Source organism: Morone saxatilis, unplaced genomic scaffold, assembly GCF_004916995.1.
Source record: "Morone saxatilis isolate NCDOM2014 unplaced genomic scaffold, NCSU_SB_2.0 Contig21, whole genome shotgun sequence".
NCBI lineage: Eukaryota > Metazoa > Chordata > Actinopteri > Moronidae > Morone > Morone saxatilis.
This window is the reverse complement of record NW_023339774.1, coordinates 9677761-9703958: the sequence shown is the minus strand read 5'-3', so window position 1 is coordinate 9703958 and position 26198 is coordinate 9677761. Positions and strand designations below refer to the sequence as shown.

General features: G+C 40.6%; 1 protein-coding gene across 3 annotated transcripts; it reads right to left on the bottom strand.

Annotated features, from left to right (window-relative positions):
* Positions 1 to 669: 669 nt before the first annotated feature.
* On the bottom strand, positions 670 to 25976 carry atp2a2b (ATPase sarcoplasmic/endoplasmic reticulum Ca2+ transporting 2b). 3 transcript variants are annotated; one of them, XM_035667688.1, is made up of 24 exons: positions 25315 to 25432; positions 24963 to 24980; positions 24758 to 24840; positions 22802 to 22906; positions 20640 to 20778; positions 12988 to 13068; positions 12139 to 12224; positions 11555 to 11710; positions 11249 to 11390; positions 10817 to 10983; positions 8110 to 8198; positions 7796 to 7898; positions 7536 to 7667; positions 7276 to 7395; positions 6722 to 6940; positions 6453 to 6576; positions 6126 to 6337; positions 5703 to 5923; positions 5379 to 5581; positions 4960 to 5045; positions 4704 to 4837; positions 4389 to 4506; positions 4076 to 4196; positions 670 to 1738 (listed from the first exon to the last, which is right to left on the bottom strand). In XM_035667688.1, exons 1-24 carry the CDS (start codon positions 25430 to 25432, stop codon positions 1725 to 1727), a joined length of 2991 nt encoding a protein of 996 aa, XP_035523581.1. In that variant the 3' UTR covers positions 670 to 1724. The 3 variants fall into 3 exon arrangements, with proteins under 3 accessions (XP_035523581.1, XP_035523580.1, XP_035523579.1); XM_035667687.1 differs by lacking the exon at positions 670 to 1738 and adding an exon at positions 2114 to 3260; XM_035667686.1 differs by lacking the exon at positions 670 to 1738 and having other exon boundaries at positions 2114 to 4196; positions 25315 to 25976.
* Positions 25977 to 26198: the final 222 nt, after the last annotated feature.

Genomic DNA, 26198 nt, shown 5'->3' with positions numbered 1-26198 from the left:
GCCCCCCGCCCCTCACTGTTAGCGCTGGTGCGTTTTCTGGCTGTGCAACTTAACTGCTCAAACTTATTTTCATGCTGTTTAATTTAAATGAGGCTTTTGCATAAGACGCCCAGGTTTTATGTATTCTTCCAGTTGTCATAGTTTTGGGAAACATCTCCGCACATTTGGTTCTTTGTTTTGCTGTATTTGCGTGATGTTGCTGGTTTGGCGCACATTCATGCAGCCACATATAAGCTACAGACCGTGTATTACAACATATCCTTCCAAATGTAATCAGACATACAGAAGCTACCACTATTCCCAATATTAGCATTAATGCACCTTTTATTATAAATTCCTAATAAAGTAAATGTAAGCACATTACTCCTTCTGGGAGATAGTGGCTGTACCTGTCAAGCAGGTGTTACAGAACATAAAGGACTGCTGTTTGTATCTTTAACTCAACACTGCCACCCAGTGGACTAACATATATATATATGTGTGTGATTTTTTTTTTCTAGTTTACAAAAATATCTTTAAAGATGTCAGTGTAGAGTTTTTCCTTAACTGTTAACCCAGTGTATGGATTTATTTGTAAACCTATAGAAGACGTGTATTAGTGGATGAAAACAATGGGCATGCAGAAATATATCACTCTCTTCACTGTAATAATAAAAAAAAAGGTCACAATTCAAATACTATATTATTTTATTTACCTGAAACCACAACCTCAGTAATGCATGTACAATCATCATTAGTCATCAATAATGATCGTCTTTTTACATACGGTTAATATTGTTCTTCGACCAGGTGTCTCTGAGGGGACTGCACAAGCCCCCTCACATTAGATCACAGTTTTACAGCAGTTGATAAGGACACAGTAATAATAATAATAGTAATAATAATAATAATAATAATGCAGAGGCAATAAGAAAACAGAACTGTTGTATTGCAAAAAATACCAATGAATCAAAGTGTCAGTCCGTTGTCCTCATTGCAAAGGACTATTTCATCATAAAGTAAATGTATCAGTGATCGGCCTACAGTAGTTAAAAGGGAAAAATTAAAGTAAAAAAAGTTTTCTAACTCAAGTAGAGCACAGTCAAGTTCATGAGTCATTTCTCCACATCTTATATTGTGCAAATAACCCAAACCGTTACAATAAAAACAGTGATTTCCTAATATCTGCGATATATCCATCTTAAAATGTCATTCGATTATTATACATTAGAATCTATAAATACAAATCGCAAAGCCTACATACAGCTGCAACGCATGCATGAATGTTTTTGTACACTGATGTACAGCTAAGACCATTCAACCCGGTGTTCTTAAAGATTCTCTACGTGACAAGCTACCATGGAAGATGGAAACAAGTTCTTCATGCAAGGAGGAACGTTGAGGGTGTTGAAAACTTCCCCACACACAAAACTGGAATCGTGTCATATAGCATCTGCACACAGAGGTACAAGTGTAAGAGTGTGTGTGTGTGTGTGTGTGTATTCGTGGTGCATGTGGGCAAAAGGGAAGCATTTCAAGCCCAAAGCACTTTTAAGTATACCCTTATGTATTTGGTCTTATTACTGTGAAAACATGTCCCTTTTTTTTTTTTGTCTGTGCAAGGGTACACACACACTGCTGGTCATCATGGTGTCTGAGGTGTGTGAAGTTAAGAGTGAGCACACATGCTGGACGGCAGGACGACTCCAGCCTTCGAGTCCACTCTTTAAAATTTTGCGAAGCTTTTATTCGAGCCAACCTAAAAAAAGGGAGAGAAAAATTGTTAGTATAATACACTATTAAAAAAAGAGCAACTCGCATCTCAAAAATCGCACTTTTCTTTAATTGCACTATCAACAGTAGATATTGTGAATATAAGCAAGTGTCAGAGGGGTGAAAGGAACAGCACACAGTGACATTCACAATAGTGGCATGTGGTCAACATCAATGCTTAAACTTAATTCCCCCAAAAAACTTAAAGGGAGGCACTCAACCATCTATTTCTAGAAGTCTCTGCTGTCCTCTTGTTTTATTAGATTCTACTGTAGTCAACTATTTAGTAGAAAGTGAAAAAAAGCAAACGGATACTCACTCTAGTGACAGGGGAGCCAATGGAAGGCATTGAGGAAGAAAAGCACACAGTTGTTGTTAAGTGGAACACAAACACACAGTGAGAACAAACCCAGGCTTCTACCCAAAAAACATGCTTTAGTCGGGGTGTTTTTTTCTTTTTTACACATGGAATTTTCCATACAAAACAATGCTTAAGGGGTATGACTGTATGGGCTCTGATGCAACACGTACTACCACAGAGTATGGTAAAGCCCCGCACCAACTAACACCTCTAAATATTAAAGCCTGTAAGAGTCAAATATACACAGGATCTGTTTCTGTCGTGGATATCTCCTGCTCGTCAAGTTGTGCCAAGGACACTAAAGCATTCATGTTTGAAATGAGTTGTATTCAAGTATTATATGCACATACAAAAACACTGGATATGAATAATGATGATAACCATTGGCCTCAATCATTAAAGAAAGACAGAAAACACTTTGATTCAAAGGGTTTATGAGTGTATTTTTCTTTGAAGTAAAAAAACAACATTTTGGGTTCTTATTTGCAATCCAAGTTCATTTGGAGTTCATTTGAAGTCCATTTGGAGTACTCTCTGTATTAGTATTTTTCCTTAAGATTCAGACTATTACTGTCCTTTGAATCAAACACTATGGAGATGATAATTAACATACATCATCCCCACTTATATTCTGTCTCCAAAGCAAACCACGAATAAAGTTAATGAGTGTCAAAAATCAATACAAACAAAATATATCCTTAAAGAGGGAAGGAAGGTTAGAGGGAAGGAACATTTTGTTCTGTTTTCTGCACAAGCAAATAGGGGCACACCTCAGATGTTACGCTTTAGCAATACCATTTAGGAAGAGCATCTAGAGATGAGCAAAAAAAATAAATCTTTTTATCATATTGAGGTAGCTGTGCTCTGCCCAGTGCAGAAAAACTGGCTTCTTTTCAAATCATTATAGTAAAAAAACCAAAACACATCCATGAATTGAATTTATATTCTAACATTAAGGGGGAGGGGGGGACACACACAATTAAATTAGAAATGAGAAACCACATAGAGTTCATGCTTTGTCACAGGACATGCGGTTTTTGCTTTTTCGGAATTCTTTTTCTTTTTTTCTTTTGTTTAAGCGGAGCATTCAAACGTTCACTCCCAAACCTTTCCCTCGTCCTCGTCTGTCACACAGAGCTCGTCCTCTCTGAAAGAGTTTTGAGTATATACTGAAGACACAATGGTAAACATTAGAAAACAAAAACAAAAAAAATCAAGGCGGTATGTCTAAGCCACGCTGGTCAAAAGATTTACAAAGCCATTAAAAAAAAAAAGTTGCATAAAATTCAATCTCTGTACAGATCAACTGATTTATGATATCTTAAATTTTCTTTTCTTGAAGAGGGATGCTTAACAAAATAATTTGCAGTAGTGATATAAGACAAATGATATTTCCAAAATCATTAAAAATATCAACCTTAAAGGCAATATTGACAGTAAGAGAAAAAAAAAATAATGGCTAAAGTATATTTTGTTTTCAACCAGCAACAAAGTCCACAGCTACGGGAGTGATGGTCTTCTAACACTCGCGTTTAAAGCCTCACCCGTTCTCAGATCCTATTCCAACTCAAACCAGGTGACTTCTATACTTCTAATTATAACATTTTATATTATTTGTTACGTTTCATGTGTTAAAGTTGGTCCTTCTCATACACACACGGTACACACACACTAACTCTACAAACACGCACACACACGCTAGCTATGCACATGTAGGAAGGCGGAGAGGGGAGAGGGGAGAGGGGAGAGGAAAGAGGGAGGTGATGGTGGTGGGAGGGGGGTGGAAAAGTCGAGGTTGTGCTCAAGTCAGTCAGGACCAGAACATGTCGGCCATGTTAGTGTCGGAGCTGTAGATCCAGAGAACCAAGGGGAGGGAAACGGCCACGAAGGGCCAGGAGATGCCCTCCATACATGCAGACAGGAAGCAGCCTTTGGAGCTGGCAGGCTTCTCCAGTTCTTTACCGGGCTCCAGGTAGTTCCTGGCGGCAAACTTGAGAAACTCATCCAGTAGAATGACGGGCAGTGAGATCTTGAGCACCATGAGCCATTGTGTCAGGTTCAGAGGGGTGATCTGGAAGATGATCTGAACAGAAGCACACAAGACAGAAGTCAAACTGCGGTGCAGGCTGCGTGGTACACGTTCCAATTCCAACAAACTTCATCACCACTGTAGCTTCATATTTGGCAACAGAATAAATCATTCTCGTTTCTTTCTTTGTGCCCCCTCTTTTCACAGTATCACATTCTGTGTCAAACTAAAAGGAATGTGTCTTACTGGAAGAGGCTCCACATAGAGGATGAGGAAGTGAAGGGACATGGAGAGGCAGATGGCTCCCAGTAGCCACACGTTCTCCCAGGGAGGCATCCTCAGCAGGGACTGGTTCTCTGACACACTTAGCAACAAAGACAAATGGACATATTTGTTAAAGTGTCACTCACTGACTTAAGACCAGGATGCTCTAATACCGACAGACAGTCAGAAATACTAGTGTAACAGTTCAAACAGTTTGGCTTGGAGCAAAAACTGTTGAAAATGTTGATATCTGGAGTTAAAAATGACTAAAAACAATCATGCCTTGCTCAAACTAACCTGTTCAGGGCATTGCACATCTCAATGGTGACCAGCACAGACAGGGCCATGGTCATAGGGTAAGGGGACTCAAACACCTTACAGTCCAGATCCTGGAAGTCTGGATTATCTGGACCACACTGCAGGAAGTGGCTCTATATAACAATTGGTAGATTAAAAAAAATAAATACAGGTTAAAGTTAACAGATTAAATTAAGTTTGTGTGTTGCAGTGTGCTTAGTTAGCGTGATAGTGGTTGTTTGGCTATAATTCATACCAGCTGGTAAAAGGTGATCCTTGGACCATCCTCAGCAGCAACAAACCACCAGGCGGCAGCACCAACAGTGGCAGCACCCACATAACCTGGTGACGCAAATCCAAAAGACGTCATTCATACATAGACACAGACAGACGCCTGGTACATAAGATGATGGCAGTGTGCTATTAGATGTGAACACTTTCTAGAGACATTAACACTACTTTAACATTGTGCTAATGTGGCAGATTTGAGATAGCTAATTGTTAGCTTTTGCAATGATTCGGTGGTCCTGCCAGGACATAAAAAACACCTGCTGATAGTTGATGTTTCCTAAGGTTTTCTACAAATAAAAGAAACAAAAGAATATCTGCAGGCATGTTGTATTAAATACTGGCTCATAGTACTACTTAGGGGTGTCACATGCAGCAGCTACTTACATCCAATAGCTAGGTATCTGAAGAAGAGCCATCCAGAGATGAGGGGCTCGCGGGCGTTACGTGGTGGCTTGCTCATGATGTCCAAGTCTGGGGGGTTGAAGCCTAAAGCAGTGGCGGGCAAACCATCAGTCACCAGGTTGACCCAAAGTAGCTGGACAGGGATAAGGGCTTCAGGGAACCCCAGAGCTGCAGTCAGGAAGATGCTACACACAAAAGAAGCATGATTAAGAAATGATGGGATGTTACGGTACTGTGTGTGTATTTCAGAGGGACTGAGTTGTACAGGAAATGGAGTGAGTCTTTGTATAAACCAGTCATCCTTACCAGACAACTTCGCCCACGTTTGAAGAGATGAGGTATCTGATGAACTGTTTCATGTTGTTATAAATGGCTCTGCCTTCCTCAACTGCAGCTACAATGGTCGAAAAGTTATCATCAGCCAGCACCATCTCTGAGGCGCTCTTCGCCACAGCTGTTCCTGAGCCCATGGCAATACCAATTTCAGCCTTCTTTAGAGCAGGAGCGTCGTTTACTCCATCACCAGTCTGAAGATAGAAAAAACAGGGGAAAACCAGGTCAGGAAATTAAAAGGGAGGACCAAATTTGATAATGAATGTCAGTATTTTACAGTGGATGACAAACGTTCCACTTGGATACCACTATTGGTTTTATTTCAAGATAATTTTGTTTTGGTGGAAATTTACATTGCTGATGTTTAAAATAAAATAAATCAGGACTTTTTCTTACCATAGCTGTGATTTCATCATAAGACTGTAGAAACTCCACAATCTTGGATTTATGTGAAGGCTCAACACGGGCAAAGCAGCGGGCCTTGATCACAGCGTCTCTCTGCGCAGCAGGTGACAGATCATCAAACTCTCGGCCAGTGTACGCCATGCTGGAAACGTCATCGTCTTCTCCAAAAATCCCAATACGTCTGCAGATGGCCACTGCCGTTCCTGAGATTCACACAAGAGCACATTAACTATGTTTGACCATTTTCCTTACGTGTGTAATGGTAGAATATTCTCTGTAATGATTTGTCTTTGAGCACTTGTGACTTTCTCTACATACCCTTGTTGTCTCCAGTGATCATAATTACTCGAATGCCTGCGAGACGGCAGAGTCTAATAGAAGCTGCTACCTCTGCCCTGGGAGGATCCAGCATACCCACACATCCAACAAATGTCAGATCAGTCTGGATTATGAAAGAAAAACAGATGAAACATTCAGATTCATTTGCTCATTCTCACATATCACTGTCAGATGCTGACAGCCAACAATGCCACAGCAGAGAGGGAACCTGGAAACCAACAGTGACACTGTCCATCTGCCCCTCTCACCTCATATTCAATAAAGCGGGTGGAGTCCTCAAACACCATCTCATCTTTGTTCATGAGGCTGTCTCGGGTGGCCAGAGCCAGGCAGCGCAGCGTATCCCTGCCAGTTCCATATTCCCTGATCACAGACATTAGCTTGTCTTTGATGCCAGGGGTCAAGGGCACCTTGTTACTGCCTACACGGATGTGTGTGCACCGGTCAATCACTCCCTCAGGGGCACCCTGTGAGTACGCACAGACAGGAGGAGGATGATGCAAAAGAAAACACAAGACCGTATCTAAAAGAAACATTTTCAATAAGCAAAATGTTTTATTTTGTAACATTTGTAGGAAACCAATACTCAAAATATCTTTACTGATAAAGACTCTCTCTAACATGACCATTATGGTACTATCAAGTTAATGAAACACATTCATTTTAATAGCAGAAAAATAGAAGCCAATAGAAGAAAAAGCTGGTCAAACATTTTCTGTGACACCAGTGAGATCATGTTTTTTATGTCATAGCCTTGGACAAATTAAAGCCTACAGTAACTCTTGATTAGTCTATTTCTTACCTTTACAAACATCTTGCCAACAGAGGAACGGGCTTTATTAGGAGTGCAGTACACAGACATGGACTTCCTGTCTCTGGAAAATTCCAAGGTAAACTCTTTCTTCATCAGCTGCTTGATGACCTAAAGACAAGATAAAACACAAATGCAGTTGCCTATTGACAGTTTCTCTTTCTGCATTATTTGTTTCATCTTATTTAAATGAGGTAAAGAAAAGGGTGAAAACGGTTTCTATTGCAAGGAAACAACGTAGGTTTACATACAGAATTACAGGCGTTGGCTCTCTCAATCTTGGACAGGCCTTTAACATCTGTATCGAACACGTTCATCTTCTCCACCAGACATGTGAGAGCCGTCTCCGTGGCCTCACCCACCTTCTCATAGACTCCTTTGGTCTGGACACACACAGAAAAAAAGAAATATTAATTTAGACAATCTTCATCAGAAAATGTTAAACAAAACATGTAAGGCATTGTCAACTGAGCAACATTGGCACTTAAAGATTATGAGATTCATTACCAACCTCATTAAAGTCCAGTGAGGAATCATTACAGAGAGCACAGATAGAGGCCAGCTCCACCAAGGCATCATACTGGGAACATTTGACTGGTTTGCCATCACTGAACCTAAACAAACACATGTTGAGAACCACATTGTGTGAATCAAAGCATTTTCACCTCGTCTTAGAAGGATCTCTTCCAAGTAGGTAAGTCCTGATCTGATATATATATATATACATACATATATAAATAATACAGTGCAGAGTTTACACTTCAAGTATATATTTATTTTATTATAGATATATCATTTTCATCTTATAGCACACTCAATACTCACACTTCTCCATCCGGAGCATATGTTGAGCCAGTTATAGTGAATTCCTTTAATGAACAGTGATCACTCTCTGCCCGATCAATGATAAACATCTAGGAACAAACATCGGAGAGACAAACCATTAGTACTCAATATTCACACAAAACACCTGTTGCCTCTGTGGGCAAATGCCTTCCGACACAAACGTTTCACAAAATGTTTGTGCCACATTATAAGTTCTGCATGTATTCTATATATACACAGACACTGCATCCAGCAGGTGGCAGCAGACTACCAGAAAGAAACCTGTATATCATGAGGCCACTTGAACATAGAACAGAGTAGAATAATGAAATACCGAGCTAAAGCAGACACTTGGTACTCTGGTGGGGAGGGTCCATAAATGTCATCTAACAGCAAGGCAGACACAGAATTCCTCGGTGTGCAGTCACACCACATGAATACACTGTATGAAAGTGAATCACTCTGAGGCGGAAATAGTTTGACCTTGAGTATCCAAACCCTTGGGTGAGGAGATTGGTTATAGTGTCTGGTTTATTGAAGATCTTCAGAAAATTGGAATGTTGTGGAATAAAGGGGTTTCAATTGAAAGTACAAGGAAGGAATTTTATTAACCACAAAAATAGTTGTACTTTGTTCAACATCCAATTATAAGAGGCTGTCCATTTGACATTTTGATATCAGCAACAAAGGCTGAGAAAAAAGCAAAGTGACAAAAGCGTATCACATGTTTGGAGTCAGACAACAGTAGAACTACTACCTTCAGGGGTATGCTATTCACTCACATAATGGATTCTTACATAAAAAGCACCACATTTTCCAAATATTGAGAGGGGCAGGGCAAAGATACAATATCTGAATAAAAATGATGAGCTGGCATTATGGCTGCATTCCCCTCAGGCACCTGCATGACTATAAAAAGTGGTGATGTCAGTGGCGGCCCGACCCAAGACACAAGAGCAAGTAAGGAATTAAAGAGAAATATTCAGTCACTCAGGGCAACAAATAAATAGTAGTGCCCTATTCGGACAGAGGTGGGTTGGATGTTGATGCTGATACGTCAAGCACAGGCTTCTTTATCAAATAGCCAGGAATAGCATCCTATGATTACCAAAATGATGTTTTTCAAATTGCTAAACATAATTTTGACTTTGAAATTGTGCAGGATGAGCAAGGCACGAAGACACAGAAAAGAGAGAGAGAGAGAATCTTTCAACACAAGGTCAGTTATGCAACTCTACTGCTGGTTTTGCTGCAAGTGACTAACTACTGCATACTGATCAGCATGCTGTCTGAACAAGAAGGGGGAGGAGAGTGGAATGAGGAGGGAAGAAAGGAGACCAACAAGATAAAGGGCTTGGAAACAGCACTGGAGGAAAGGATGGAGGTTAGAATGTAAAAATGTATGGGAATGGAATGAGCTGGAAAGCAACACAAGGAAAAAAATAAACACACTGTAAGCCCTATTTTAGCCTTACAATGTGTTTATGATTTTATGAGTAAATAGATAATAGTTCATATGGCCTGAACTTGCCTATTCATGCTCATAGGAGATGGAAAAGAAATACATAAACAACATGTACACAGGCAGGCAGAGATGAAATAAGACTCAAAAGTACAACCAAATCCTTCATTATCCGTTATTAGCCATTCAACGTCAGCAGCAGTGCTCAGTGCTCAATAAATCCCTACTGTCAGCAAAAGACTGTCGGGGTTACTTTATTGCTCAGTGAAAAGTTTACACTTGAAAAGTTCTCAGATGTCAAAGTAGCCAGCCCTTGCTCTCTCCATGTATGGCAACTGTTTTAAAATTCTACTTATTTTTGGACTTCTCACATTTTTCTTCCAGTTTGAAATGACCAATTCCTTAAGCTCTGCAGACCTTGTCACTGCTAACTGTGCTGTTGCCCTGCGGAGGATGCAGACATGTACACTGCCGTCAGTGACGCGTGGTTTGCCAAACTTGGATTAACAGAACTTGAATAGTCATTGTTGTGCTCATGACAAATTTTGGTATCTAAAGATTTAGTCCAGAAAAGGTTTGGAGACAAAGCTTTTAAGACATGGATCACTGAGTTTGATCACTGGCAGCTTTAGCTCCAAAAGGCCCACTGAGTCTTCTGTTTAAATATAATAGTTGACGAACCTCAGTGTCATGCACAAAGGTCGTCACAATCATTGATGGTCAATTAGTTTTATCTCAAAACTGATCATTTTTTTCACGACACTTAACTTTGGCTAATGTTATATAATGTAAACTAGTTAGTAACCTAGTCGGGCACTCTCACCTGTTGCCATTCTGAGGTACACAGCAACTATTGACATAGTTACGCTGGTTACTATGAAACCAGCATAAATGTCGTTAGATAAGCTAACACTGTCAACATTTTAGATGAAGTGAGCTGACTGCTGAAGGTTAATGAGCCAACACAACCCTAATTTGCTGTGAGGCTGTGAATTATTGTTTAACATCTTCTGACTGGTTTCCACACAGACTATGACTGCCAAAGCTAGCAAACTAGACTGGCCCCTTCAAAAATAACTTCAACCATCAATGCAATGCTTTCTTTTTCTAGATTATGGTGTGTGTTTATATGAGATTTATGAATAAATTCATGGAATTATCAAAACTATCCACTATCAAACTTTTGCTGATAGTAGAGGTTTCAAGCTTCTTCTCTGTCTCTTCCACTGTTCACTCTTCTCTTACCCTACACACAGACATCTGATTGGTGGTCAGTGTGCCAGTCTTGTCAGAACAGATGACAGATGTACAGCCAAGGGTCTCCACAGAGGGTAAACTGCGGACAATGGCATTCTTCTTGGCCATGCGGCGTGTCCCTAAAGCCAGGCAAGTAGTGATGACAGCAGGCAGACCTGGGGAGAAATAGCAACAAAACCACAGAGGAAAAAGAGGATTAAGACATACAGGAGACAAGATAAGAGGTTACACAAAGAAACGGAAACAGCAATTAATATAAGTTTATTTACTCAAGTGATGAAAGTGCTATCCTTTATCCCTGTATCATCAAGTATGAAAAAACAAAGTAGGATTTTGCAAGCAACTGGAACAGCAGCTGAACCTCTCATTGCAGCAAGCATGTCGAGGACATAGCTGCACGTTTGTAGCTCCCCAGCTTACCCTCAGGGATAGCAGCAACTGCCAAAGCCACAGCAATCTTGAAGTAGTAGACCGCGCCTCGGATCCAGGAGCCACCATGGACGGGATCATTGAAATGTCCAATATTGATGATCCACACAGCAATGCAGATCAGTGAAATAACCTTGAATTAAAACAAATTATTATATTTACAAATGTATTCATATTTATTTATTACATATTGACAGCAATCAATTAATCATATAGAAATAGCTACGGTTGTTTTTATTCTTTTTAAAATAGACAAAAAAGAAAAAAAAGAACCGAATAATGAAACCTAACAATTACCTTGGATAGTTGCTGTCCAAACTCGTCCAGCTTCTGCTGCAGTGGTGTGCGCTCCTGCTCTGTTGATGCCATCTCATCTCGGATTTTGCCAATCTCTGTGTTTCCACCTGTGGCCACCACTACACCAACAGCCTTACCAGCTGCAATGTTGGTGCCCTGTGGTGGAGGAGTAGTGAAACGCAGACAGTAAAAATCTAATTACACATTCAGATTCAGGGCATAGAGGTAAAACTAGTTTAACAACTTTGCTGAAACGTGTCACAAAGACACAAAGAGGAGATTCAACAAGTGTCAGCATGCAGGAAGAGTCAATACATTGCTTTCCTCAACTAATTTTAGAAACAGTGGAAGCTGCCATGGAAGCAAATCCGAGAATGTATTTTGAGGAATGGACTCCTTAGCTGTTCAGACACACACTGTTATTGCATGTTCTCTTGTATGTCTAAGATGGAAAAGGCGAAGATAAATATATAATTCAATATTTGAGAAAAAAAAAGAAAATCGCTACCTTCTTAGGTGTAGTCTGACGCAAATAAGTGTAAAACAATACTGAACAGATTAAAATGGTCCTGTGAGTCACTCACAGAAAAGAGCATGTTCTTCTTGTCCTGGTTGACAGCACGTGGGTCAGGCACCGGATCAGTGTGTTTGATCACAGACACAGACTCTCCTGTAGGAAGAGGGAACAAAAGCTATGAAAGAGGGAAGCGGTGATAGAGTTTCTACAAGTTTTAATCGTGACGCTTGGTTGACACTTTAGGCAGATATGTGTAGAAAAGGCTTTGCAGCTGACTGAGCAGGCCTGACAAATATCAAATACAGCACTGCCACTGCCTTTCAAACCCATATCTGATGTGAGCTTGCACTGTGTGTGTCTCTCTGCGTGTAATCAACTGTGCGAGGTCTGCACTGTTCTGATAGAGTAAGGCAGGGAGCATTTCACAAGCGGTATGGCCATGAATGGGGAAGGGAAGAGAAGAGAAAAACAGCTGAAACACTAAAATATCCCTTGGAATTTGCTACCAATTAAGGCAGCAGAGCAAGACAAGAGACTTAAGGACTTAATTCACATAAACCTCTTCTGCGTGCGTTATACATCTTTCAATATTGTCCTCGTCCAATCTTTTCCATCTACATCAGTGTCCAATTACCCATGCACAGATTCATCCATTTACTTACATCGCTCACTTCTTTTTGTTTTGGTACGGACTGAGTAGCCATGACAACAGGGTGTAATGAGGGCATGTGCGTCAAAAGGAGAGGAAATTACTTATTCTTGCTCTGTGTCTGGGTTGATCAAAAGAGATGAGTTGCTATAGGGGAAATATACGAAATGTGTAATCATGCGTAATGGAGGAGGACATGCTCACACAGTCTCACACAGACACAAAAAAGGAGCTGAACAATTTATCATTTATTTCTTTTGATTTTACCTGTAAGAATTGATTGGTCTACCCTCAGTGTGGTTGACTTGATAGAAGACAGCCTGATGTCTGCAGGCACTTTATCGCCAACTGTGGACAGAAACAAAAAAGCACAGGAGACACTTTAGGATCTCTTCACAATAAACAACAAAAATAATCTGGAAATAGCACTGACTACTGGGATGGATACTTTTTACAATGCAAGGGCTAAAAGCAGGGGAGTGGTGTTCAGATTGAATGTAAATGTCCTAAATGTAAAAGACACCTCTAAAATCAAAGCATATTATCACAACAAAGAGAACATGCTTTTAGATAAATGCAATAAACAAACAAAAATGACCACACACAGACACTAAGTATTGGAAATAAAATCAACAGACATGTTATCCCAACTCATGCTGTTTGGGAGTAATAAAATAATCAAACTCAAGTTATTTGTTGGAGAGAGGCTGGGGGAAAGTCATGCATTCAAAAATTATTAATGTTCCACTCAACTTCTGCACTGGACGCAAATAGATTGCTGCTCATTCTTTCCACTAACACATGGCTTAAGCAATCCCCAATAAAATAAATGTAAAATGTAAATATACACCAAATTCCAAGTGTTTCCTCTGTAGAAAGCGGATAAGTACCATTTAAAGTCACTGATATTTATAAGCTTTACTTAAAAAAGGCAACAATCTTTGTAGATTCCACACACATCTTTGGTCTGATCTGGACAGATAAAAACTGATAATGAACCCCTCAGCTTTGTGATTTCATTGAAGAAAAGAGTATTTAAAAGTAAGACCGCGCTCTGCATTCAGATCTCTGAGCTAACCATTACAAAGCATGTGTATGGCATGGGACTATAAATACAAACAGGCAATGTATTATCTATTGAATGCTCAGATTCATGAAGAATCAACAAATATAACCAGAGAAAATGCAATGTAATTCAAAGGAGTCTGTAAAGTACATTAAAGCCATGCAACTATTAAGTTATTTGTAAAATAATGTACCATTACATTAAGACTATGGGCCAACTAAGGGTCCCCATAGCACCAAAAATTGATGGCTGACATTTAAATGAATTTCTAGAGCACAATGGAAAAATGCCACTTTTGCACCAAAGTGAAATATTACCTTCAGCTTACAGTAAGATATCACAAAGTCTGAAAGGGTGAAGGTGAAAGCAATATAAAGCTATGACCCAGAGGCTCTTAAGAGATCCCTGTGTGGACAGTGCAGAGTGGTGACAGACATGTAAACCAACCCTTGGGCCTCTGCAGTGCCCTTCTGAGTAGAGAGGAAGAGAAGGGGGAAGGAGGAGAGGAGAGAATGGGAAGAGGGATTAGATGAGTCCAGCAAAAACACACGTCCAAAAATGGGAAAACTATTTTGATCAGTTGCAAACGTGCTGCTGGATTTGGGGGAGGGGGAATGATAAAAACTTCTGTTTTAAGCAAGGAGAATCCGCTCTTCGTCATTTGGCTTTAAATAAAGACAGTGTGTCCTTGCACACAGACTGTTCATTCATTCCCACCATTCTCATAAGTTTGTGATTGATTTAAGCCACTAATAGAGACTGAAGCGAGGAAATTCTACTCAAGAACTAAGAAACCAATAAAACAAACACACCACTGAATTGTTTCATATCTTGCTTATTCACTATACCAATAATCTATGTTATTACTGTAAATGCACTGTAACATGTTGTAATAGTGAGGGATAACGCTCCTGGACTGTACCAGCTGCACTACCAAATTTGGTCCTCCACTTGACTCGAGGCTGTCAAAACCACTTCATCACCTGCATGCCTTCAAACTAGATCCCTCGTAACTGACAGGAGACAGTGAAGGAGATGAACAAGCATAGCATGAAGAGGACAAAAAGGAGATGAGGAACTGCAGCCACTGGAAATATTTAAGACTCAAAGCCCTATGGGAAGGTTCCTACAAAAAGTCACTAATTGGAAAATCTCTTACCTTGATAATAATAGTGGACACCTCCCTATTTACCATATTATACTGTGAATAAGGTCACAGTAAGTAGATTAGCCCACTTTCACAGGCAATGAAAATAGTTTGGTAGAAATAAGACAAGATATATTAATTACTATGGCCTTTCAAATTAAACCATTAAAACAAAGGTGTGTTGTAATTGTAACTTCCACCAGCATATTGTGTTCACTGTCTGGACAAACCCATTCATCCTGGTAATAAAGAACCTACCCCAATTAATCACTGGTCAATAATCATTAGATAAGCTTGAGTTGCAATTCACAATGTCCCTGAAATTACTGTTACAGTTTATTAATGTTGCTACACGTCATTTGGCACACAATGAATATTGTTATTAAGCCATTTCTTTCCAGAAATTTGCTGCAGTGACCCAAAATGTGCAGCTGGTTCAACTTAGGAGTGACATTATCTTTCCTTTGATCTTACATCACATGCTCTTTTTTTTAGCTCTTATGTTGCTGGGAAAGAGTAGACAGCCTCCGGGATAAGGGCCTTTCTGTCTCCCATGTGAACAAAGGATTTTAACCATGTTATCTGTTCCCTAGAGTGAGGGAAAAATGTCAGTCTGCATACAGTTGAGTGATAGCTCAGCTTACAAAGACACAAGTTGTTTTCATACCCTATCCAGGGTCTGTATCCTTACCTTTCCTCCCTGACACTAACCATGGTGGACACCCCCACCGATGGGATTGATGGTAAGACCCTCAAGTCTTGCAGCGAACCATATTAAAATAAAGTCTTTTGGATTTCAGTTATAGCACAAAGCACCCAACTATTCATCATGGGGGGTCTAGTCAATATTTAAAGGCCTTAAGGGGGTTGTATATTTTCTCTCCCAGTGACTGGGTGCTCCCTGATATGCTAGCACGTAGGCCTGCAGCCTCCTGAGACCCTCATGAAGTCCTCCAGGCCTCAAGAGACTTCACTCCCCTTATGAATGGAAAAATCACAAGACCAAACCTCAACATACACAAACATACATTGACACTGTGCGCTCCATACAATATTTCTGTGTTTTGATAATCGAACGATGCATGCGAGAGGAAAAGGAAAAAGCAAAGAGCAGGGATAAGTGCGGTAGACTGTCAGCAGAGGACGGGCAGAAACAAATAGCTTGGGTGATGACAACAGACAGACTATTCCAGACCATTAAACACACGAGAGGAAATCTGGCGATGTGGCCACATGATGCACAAATTATTTATCAAATTGAATGTAATGTTAATTGAATTAAACGTGTCTTCCTGTCTGCTGCCTCTCAGGGCTAGACAACATTAGTAGTGAACACTGCCCTGAAACTGTGGTTAAGATAAAATCACATAGAGGTGATCAGTCTCACATATAATCATGTAACACACATCTGAGCTGCATACAGCCAGCAAGAATGAATAAGGGGAGAGCAAGAAAGTTGAAAAAAAGGACATTTTATTCCTTATGCACAGGATGTTGTTGCTACATGGGTCTAGGCCATCACCTTGGCAACACACTAACAACCTCTTGTCCATTAAGGAGTTGCAAGGTAAAACAAAAGAGAGCAAAGAAACAAAGAATCGTCACTGTTGCCGGAGTATAGTGCTGGCAGTATATAATACCAGTAGATTCACTGAGGGTTAGAAATGAAACCTTCCAATACTTAAGAGACAAAACAGTTTATGAATGGCTCAACTTCTCGTCATGGTCCAGCATGTAAAGAAACCCTTTGTGACAATTAACACAAGAAGAGGGAAGGTGAACTTAACCAGGCTGAAGGACATTTCATGTTTATGTCAGCCATACATTCAGTAACAACAAGATGGGTGTGATGACGGGAGTACGGGTTAGGTCCATTTAAATTCCAAGGTTATGAATCATTTCTTTCCCTCTTACTGACAAGATTGGTGCTGCCAATAAAAGAGTATTTCTTTTGGCATTTACAAAGCGACCCTTAATTTAGCAGAAGTAGCCCACTTCCTCCAGAAGCAACGACAGGAAACCCTGCTCTGACTATCTTTTTAGCGTCTTATAATAAAAAACAGCCCTCTGTGTCCTGTGCTCACTTACCACAAACTTCAGCAGCAGTGATGCTAGCTTTGGCTACATTAATATACATCAGATATGTGAATTAGGCCAACTATACAGTAGACTAACTATAGTGGCTATACTAGCCGACGGTACGTGACATTTTGCTTGATTACATAGAACTAAAAAACCCTGCCAATGTTCTGTAAAACACCTCCATTGTACTTCCTGCTACAGTAGTTGTCTCCAGGACCACAGTTTGTCTAGATCACACACACAGACAGGGGAAACAACACCAGCCATACCTGTTCACGGCTGGTAATCAGAATACACCACACACAAAGGCCACCACATTGACATCTCGTCTAAAAATATTTTCCCTGAGCGGTGACTGCGCTACCACTAGTTAGATCCCTTCCCATTACGCTGGTAGCTCAGAACTATGCCACTGATGCAGAAGGGGCCAGGTGTTTTACCTGATGCTCTGCACAGACAGACGACAAAAGCCATATGAATGAACGATACTCTGTTTGCACACAGCCAAAACACAAAACCCTGACAAGTAAGCAAACACTGCAGGGAAAATACGTTTCAGAAAAAAGTCTCTGCTAGCCTTTGAGACAAGACAGTGGATGTCCAATGGATGGTTGAGACAGCGGTTTTTTATTTCAGTGGCTGGAAGTGAAGGAATGGGCATAACTATCACTGTCTACCCAAAAGGACTGGAGAAAAAATTAAATAAAAAAGCATATTATAAACATAGAGCAAGACACACAACCATACAAATCCACACACTCAGAGCTCCACTAACCACTTAACAACAATTGCTCTGATCGCATCTGAGCTTGTGTGGCAAAATGATAACAGCTCTAGATCTAAAAGCACTCCGAGGATAGAAACCATATGCCTGATGTGACGAGACACTTGTCTTGCAGCCTGGTGTTACACTCCTACATCATCAACTCTCACGCTGCAACTCGTTGGTGTCCCTGACGCTGCTAACACAAACACGCGCACACATAGCTCTTACTGTACTGTAGATACTGCTCATTTCACTTTGTGACAGATCCATACCGTGCAACTTAAACCTGTTAATCAACTCCATCCTCATTACTTACGTGACCTCGGAGGCCCATCTATCAGTTTTAGAGCCATATTTATGCGAACAGCTTGCTGCCGTACACAGTACATCACATGGCTATAAGTGTGTGTATAAACCATTCAGACTGGCTTGTTTGATTCAGCTACTGTCCCACTAAAACACTGAAGTTGGCAGGTTGAATGATCGAGATGACTCTGAGTGAGGCACAACAGTTGCAGCAGCACAAACAGTGGTTCTATTGGGGTTATGACATAAAACAATGTCTCAAGTGTTAAAGAATGTCAATAACAGCAATCCATGCTGAGATCAATTCCTGTCAGACGGGGACGAGATGAGGAGGATACAGTGGCCACATCATCGCTGAGACTGTAGAACGGAGGCAATAAACACTGAGCATCACCTAAAGCTGGTGTCAGGAACATGACAGTAGAGTTGAGTGACTCAGTACAGTGATGCTGCAGTAGATGATTTGTCATGTTAGACAGGCCTCCTCAACTACATGGGAGTATTTTATCATTACATTTAGCAAAACCATTACCACACAGTATTTTGTGGTACATAACTAAACTTTAATGCAAGCTTCAATATTGTAAATACTGTATACACATGCTGATGTTTTGTAACATGTGAAGTAGACCAAACCACAATAGCTCCAACCCTCACTCTCAGTAATCACTAAGCAGAAATAGAACATGTATCGTACAATTTATGTTGGTTTTATTTATGGTCAATCGTTGAAGGCATTTAATATGTTTCAGAAAACAGACATTCAGCTAGTTGTGCAGCAGCTGCAGTAGACAGCTAGTCCCTAGCTATGATGCCATGCCAGGCAATTATATAAGTGCTGATTATGGTTTTGACCCAAATGATGCCTCAAGTCTTCATAGAAAAGGGTGAACTATTCAAAAGATAACTCAATCAATTCTGCACTAAAGATCCTGTCAGTATGAGAATTAAAAGGACGATTTTAGCAGACTCAAGTTAGACTGAAATAGTTAATTATTTAAATGAACATTTGTGCCAGATACAGCATCGACTTTGTAAAGCAATGAAACCACACTGGAATCCACAACCATTTCTTCTAGCTTCTGACAAGATTATAAAATCTGTGACCATACTCCATTAACCCTTGCTTTGGAATAAAAATAACAATCTAACAGGAAAGCTACATAACAGAAACATAAAAAGGATGAAAGAAACAACATAATAAATACAAGAGGAAAGATAAAAGGCAGAAAGAGGCCCACTGAGAAAGACAAAACAAGAGAAATGAGGAGCAGTGACGCAAAAGGCATAAACAAACGTGGCCCTATCCAAGCTGAGGCTGGCCAAGAAAAGAAGATGTTGGGGAACAGATTGGATCTCTGCTCTCGTATTGCATAACTCTTAACTTACTCGGGACTACCATTATTCTGAAATTGTCAGGGGGGATGAAGAGGAGGAGGGATCAGCTGTGTGTGTTTAAAGCTGTAAAGTGTACGTCATAACACTGTTGATGTTTACAGAATTGATGAGCAGTGTTATTCGTACTCTAACAGTCACCGACAGCATCTGCATGTTGAGGTACAGTCATTGATCCATCATCTAGTCTTTTTTTTGGATAAGAAACACCAGAACCAGATGATTATCAGATGAAACAAATGGAACATATGTGAACATATTTGCTTAATCATTTGAAAACAGCTGAAAAAGAAATGCAAAAACTGGTCTGGTGACCCATTCATAATCAGCTTAACAAGCCAGCTACTAATACAAGCCAACCAATAGGAAATGATGTTCTCTGTTAGAAAAGCATGGTAGGGATTCAGTCCCACAAGGAGCCAACAAGAACAAATCAAATACATTTCTTATAGTTATAAACTAGATGATACTGTGCAGAATGCTTTAACACGTTATCTGTAGCTTGCAGCATATGAATGGCTTGAATCCTCTGAACCTTTGAAAAGGTGAAGAATAAATGGAAAAAGATTATAGGCAATCATCCATAATGAATCAGAATTGTTGTTTATATTGAGTATCTTTTGAGCGTAACTTAATGTTGTTGGCGATCTACCCATCTGCCATCCTGACAACTTACAAGCAAGTGAGAACAATCAGCATCAGAATGCATCCTGTCCATGAGTGCATGACTAGAGCTTTTATGCTCCGTGTGTTCTCTGTTGCAGTATTCACCGGCAGGCGGGCATACAAACAAACAGGACCACCTTGTTTCCACCTGGGTCACGATTTTCCTTTTTTGGCTTTGAAGAATTCTTTTCCACACCCTGTGACAAAATGCTGCTTCCTTTCCCAGTGTGGTGGCTCTCTCTTTTTTCCATTTGACTGTCCCCGGGGTCTCTAAACAAAGGTGCATACTGCTGTTTGTGCAGGCGTATCTGTTCAGTTTACCTTTGAACTCATCCATCTGAAAATGGAAAGCCCTGTGCACGCTGTGGGTGTGGACTCTCAAAAATTAGGGAGGTGCACGACCATGTGTTGCCTTGACTTTCGGCGAACGCACCCTCCTGCTGGGGACGCTGCAACCAGCATAAAAAAAGGCTTAATACTTTAAATCTTACCTGCCACCTCCACGATGTCCCCAGGCACGATGTCCCTGGCCTTGATTCTCTGGACACTCTTCCTATCCTGGCGGTACACCTTCCCCATCTCTGGCTCATACTCCTTAAGTGCTTCAATGGCATTTTCTGCATTTCGCTCCTAAACAGTAGAAATGGGAGAATTTTTTTTTTCAAAACAAGTACATTTCAGCGAAACCCCTAGCATTTATCAGGACCTGGGTGATAAGGAAGAAAGCACCTTCTCAGATATGCTGCTTCAGTTAAAGCACCGTTATTCAAAGTAGACCGGTGAGAATCTAATCTTTACTTAAGCAAAGTGACAAATAAAAAATAAACTACGTGCACACGACCGGTGGTCTGAGATAGACAATGGAGGAGAATTATGTAAACACTGGGACATGTTGTAAAATGCTGGAAAAAAGGAAAAATATTTTGTCTTAGTCACAGGGTTTTCTTTTCAGATATGAAACAAGACATCTTACCCTAACAGTGAGACTCATCTATGTGTATCAATACAACTACAATGGCGTTTTTACTTCCGTTCCCCCAAATGTTTCCTTCTGCCTGCTCAGTTCCTTTGTAATCATTCTTCACTTGCACTTTTCTGTTAGTGCTGACTTTACCTTGTCTGACTGATTGCTCTCAGGTTGGACAGTTTTAGTGGCAGCCCCCAGCCTGTCTGGCAGGCAGGCAGCACTCAACGAGACATGGTGAGACAGGGCACACTACCTCCAGACATTAAGGTCTTTTGTAAGGGAGAGCAGGGGACAACAAGGACACAAAGCCATTAAAATGGCTGCCAGTAGAGGTGAGGGTTTAGGTTAACATCAATTACTCTGAATTCAGAGAAAAACAATCCTCATTTCAAAATAGGTAGGCACATATAAATATGAAGCGAAAAAGCGGCAGATACAGCCTCCTCCACATCTCCATCATTCATAGAGGCTTTCTTTGTATAAACAAAGGCCAACAACCAGCCACTTAACAACTCCCCATTTACAAAAGCCTTAACAAAGCCTTCAACAAGGACTGCGTTTACAATACAATGAAGCAGAGACCCACCCAACCTTCCTACGTGTCTTACTTGACCAAGCATAATGTGGTTTGATTTACAATCATGGGGATTCTTCTTCAAATACGTTTATTAGACATTTATCCCAGGAGACACTCCCGAGATCAATAAAATATGTTTATAAGTCTGTATGGGCCAAGAAAGGTCTTAACGTCTGTGCAAAACAAGCAACTAGCTGTTATAGTTGCATGAACATCTAAACCAACAAAAGCCACAATCGAGGATACGCGGAAGAGGAAACGTCTAAAGGTAGGTACGACCTAACACTGGGTAATATACGGCAGGTATAAGGTAATTGATACATGGCCACTTAAAAGATGGCCTTCAATAATTTGATTGATTATGTGTTACTCAATGACTTATTGTTAGGCTGTTCCACATAAGCTGTTCCATGGCAATTAAATCTGCCCTGAACTGTTTTTTGGGTGCATTAATCTAACACTATTAGGAGCCTAAATACCGATCTATTATTACTGACTCCAGGGTGACATGCTTTCATCGGAAATGGTGCCAGTGGGAAATAAAGAAAAAAAAAAGATAATTAGTTTTTCGGCGTGTCCAAATGAGTGCCTCCATCCACAACTGTTTTGCTTCCTGCCTATAATAAAGGTGTATGTTGACGAATCAATACTGCTTCTCAAAGGAACTGACGCTGTAAATCCTTAGGGAATGACACGACAGGGCAGGCCTAAAATACCTCCTCACACACGCCACATAAAACAACTTTCTCCTGTTACTCCTGAAGACTAGACGTTGCCCTGCTCACTCAAAGGATACAAACTAGGGTTTCCCTGAGAGAGAAGATTAATAATATTTTTTTGTCCCAGCTATTGAGCTATCACTATTACATAATAAGTTTGCTATGATGAAACAACTGGCAAAGCAGGGTCAGGTAGCATAAATCTTTTCAGCATTAAAGTGAAACATCTGCAATCACTCCTATTTAGGAGTTACACTCGGACAAAACCTCCTGAGCTAAGTTACTTCCTAAGCAAAGCTCCCATAATTCAATATTAGTATTCAGAGAGGTACATTAACACATTTTTTTAAATAACCCATACTAAGGTAGATTTGTAAATGTGATGTTTACCTGCCAGACTCCGACAATAGCATTTGCTATGAGAATAAGTAGGATAACAAAAGGCTCCACAAAGGCTGTAACGGTTTCTTCTCCCTCTTCAAACCAGGCCAGTACCTACACAGAAAACATAGAAAAAGAAATTAACAACAATTAAATACACCACAAATGACAATTAATATGAAACATGCTCTGTTTACTGTAGGTTAACTTTAGTATTTCCTCTTTAGTCTTTTCCACACACCTTACTAGCAGGCAAAGTTTTGCCAAAACCCCAATCTGACTTACATATTTGGCACAATGAGTTTAAGTATCTAAGAATCATTTAATAATTCATAATATATATCAAGCCAGCTTCTGCCAGAAGAAACTGAGCCAAGTGTGTTACAAAGTCATGTCACAGAGTTGGAGAGCGTAGCGTAACCACTTAGTCCTCTTTCAGAATCTGTGCCAGGAGTGAAGTATGTCAAACAAAATGCCAACGGCTCTGTATCTTCTACTCCAACCTATTTAAGCAGGACCAATCAAACATTAAACTTAATTTATGAGTGTCTATCAAACACTGTTGCACAACTGAATATATAACTGTTTGTAAATAACTTTGTAGTCCAAACATTATCATGCTGAAATAAATTTCAATGTGTCTGCATGTGCTTGTGTTATTGAGAGCGAGCGGCCTACTACAGCCGGTGATTTATAAGCTTTGTGGGCATAGCTGGCTGTCATCAGCATGCCTTGGTTGACTGATGATATTCTCAGCCAGTCGGCAAACAGCCAGAGTAGTATGAGGGCCTCGGGATAGTTTACCTAACACTGTGCCACACATCAACTATACAGGGCACAGAAGAACACAAGAATCACAGGTCACGTTTGCTCATTTAGAAACTGTTATTCGTGACAACATGAATAATGGACAACAAAGTCATGTTGTAGTTTGTAATGGTATGTTAACACCAGGAAATCCAATCAACAGAGAGACATATGGACCTCTCTGGGGACATCCAGTTTGACTTTAACAGCCAAAGGAAAGCACGCTGCTCATTCCAACAACATGCCACATGATCATCAAGTCACATAACTATCTGTTCGCAGATTAACAACATGTCAGCGCTTTTTTTAAACTACACACTGCTTGACTATTGATGTGCTAACATAATCTCTGTGAAACAACAGGCTCATAGAGGATGGGATGACTTATGATTTGCTTCAAGAGCAAAAACATGCATGCATTGACATATAATACCTTAACATAGAATCAGGGGGAAAATTATCTTCTGGGTTTTGTCACCAGACAGATTCTGGGCGCCTTTCTTCTCCACTTTTTTTTGCTAAGCTGTGATCTGCACTGAATCAATCAGAAAAGTACTGTATACACTTTGTAAGATGACAAAGTCGTGCTGAGAACATCAAAAAGACCCAGTGAACTCATCACTGAAAGGGTGAAAAGAAACATGGTGGTGGAGATGAAATGACGTGTTTTATTATTTTATCTTCCCATAAACAATGAATGATCTGTCAGAGGGAATAAAGCAGGCTTTTGTATTTAAGATCTCACTTCTTTAGCCCTAAAATACCCAATCTTAACTCAACTTTATCTTGGGTTGAGTGCTGAACGCAAACGCATGAGTGTGTCACAACCTGCTCACGGACTTTTACTACTACACGAGAGTCCATTCGTATACAACTGAGATTGAAACCGCTGTTTTTTCTCATCTACATCGGTGAATTAATTCATTTTTCTGACCAAATCTGAAGTTTGGTGATTGCTTGAACAGCGGAGAGACTAACAAACACAGTTTTGGTGAGTTTTATTTTGTTTCTGTCAACTTGAGAACATAGTAAAGGAGGTATAGCACGTAGCTGTATGTGAGAGCACACTCGACATACTACACTATCTGGTTTATATTGATTGAATGAACCCTGGACAAATAACCTTTACAGCTAATAAAACGCATGTGTTATACTTACAAAGGATATGCAGGCAGCAAGTAAAAGGATCCTCACGAGCAAATCTTCAAACTGTTCAACCACTAGTTCCCATAGGGATTTACCTGGAAAACAAGAGTTTAATTTAAAAAAAATGAATGCCAATGTTTCCCTTTAGATTGACATATTAAAAATGCGAGACTATAAACATTTACAGATACACATTTATCCACATTAGTCCACTTACCCTCCTCAGCTGGCAGCTCTGCAGACAAAAGAGATGGACAGGGAGTTAAAGGTCAGTATTTGATTTACACTATTAGCATCGTGTTTTAACGGCAGTGACGCAAAATCACACACACACACACACACACACACACATACATACATCACGTTATAACAGGGCTGATGTAACATTAATTGTTCACCAAGTAACTTTTAGTTATCTTTCCAGTATTTCAACACGCACACAGTAACGTGACGTCGCCGACCTCCCTTTACGTTCGTCCGTTACAGATCGGCGGCCACGGGCCACAGAACGTTACATGACAGGGAAAGTAACTTGTTTTTATACAAACTGGTGTCGCCCAGCTCCTTACCGTTTGGTCCATATTGCTCCCGTTGTTTCTTCACTTGCTCTAAACTCAGACCCGTGCTTTCATTCACGTTAAAAAAGCTGTAAACTTCTTCAACCGTCTTTGTGTGTGCGTTGTCCATGGTGAACGGCCACTTGAGGACACCGCTTGTTTCGCCCCGTTGGTCCCAACCTCAACCCGTCACGGTTCTCTCCTCCTCTTTTTTGAGCACAGAAAATACTTGGCAGCGTTAGAGCGAGAGTCCACGGTGCTGGCTGTTACCGGTGAATTAGCTATGAGACCGGACAGCGCGTCGGGCAGGTGCCTGCGGCTCAGAGTGAACGAGTTAGCGGCTCCGGAGCTAACGGCTTGCTAACAGGCTACAGCTAGCGAACGTTAACTGTTGGGCTCCTCTGGCTCCGCTTGAATTCGCCGGCTGTGCTCCGCTAGCCTTCGTGTGAGACCTTCAATGAACAACTCATATCAACAGCGCAGCCTCGGTTGGATGTTTCAATACCCTCCTCTTTTTTATTTTTTGTTTTTAAAAACAGCGAATTGCAGAACGAAGCTGTCTAAATAGACGGTTTAAACATGTGGCTGAGTTGCAGCCCTGCTCCCTTCGCCCGCTCTGCCTGTGTGTTGCGGAATCAGCAGCGTCCTCCTCGGCACCAATCGCGTTTGTCCGCTGCAGCTCTCGCGTGCGTCGAATGCGGTGTTCGGTGTCCGCATGTGGAATCCGCTCATTGGTTGAACACACCGGAAGGACTACCCTCTCTCGTTCTCTCGTTCTCTCGTTCTCTCTCCACGGCGACCATGGAAGACGACGCTGTGTGTCATAGATAACAGACATATACATATATATATATATATATTTAGAGAGAGAGATAGGCTATACAGTACTGTACAGT

Coding starts and splice junctions, on each gene's coding strand:
- atp2a2b (XM_035667686.1), bottom strand. CDS start 25,432: ATGGACAACGCACACACAAAGACGGTTGAAGAAGTTTACAGCTTTTTT. Junction 8,199..10,816: donor ATCAGATGTCTGTGTGTAGG/GTAAGAGAAGAG, acceptor GTTTGTTCCTAG/ATGTTTATCATTGATCGGGC. Junction 7,899..8,109: donor TATGCTCCGGATGGAGAAGT/GTGAGTATTGAG, acceptor GTGTTTGTTTAG/GTTCAGTGATGGCAAACCAG.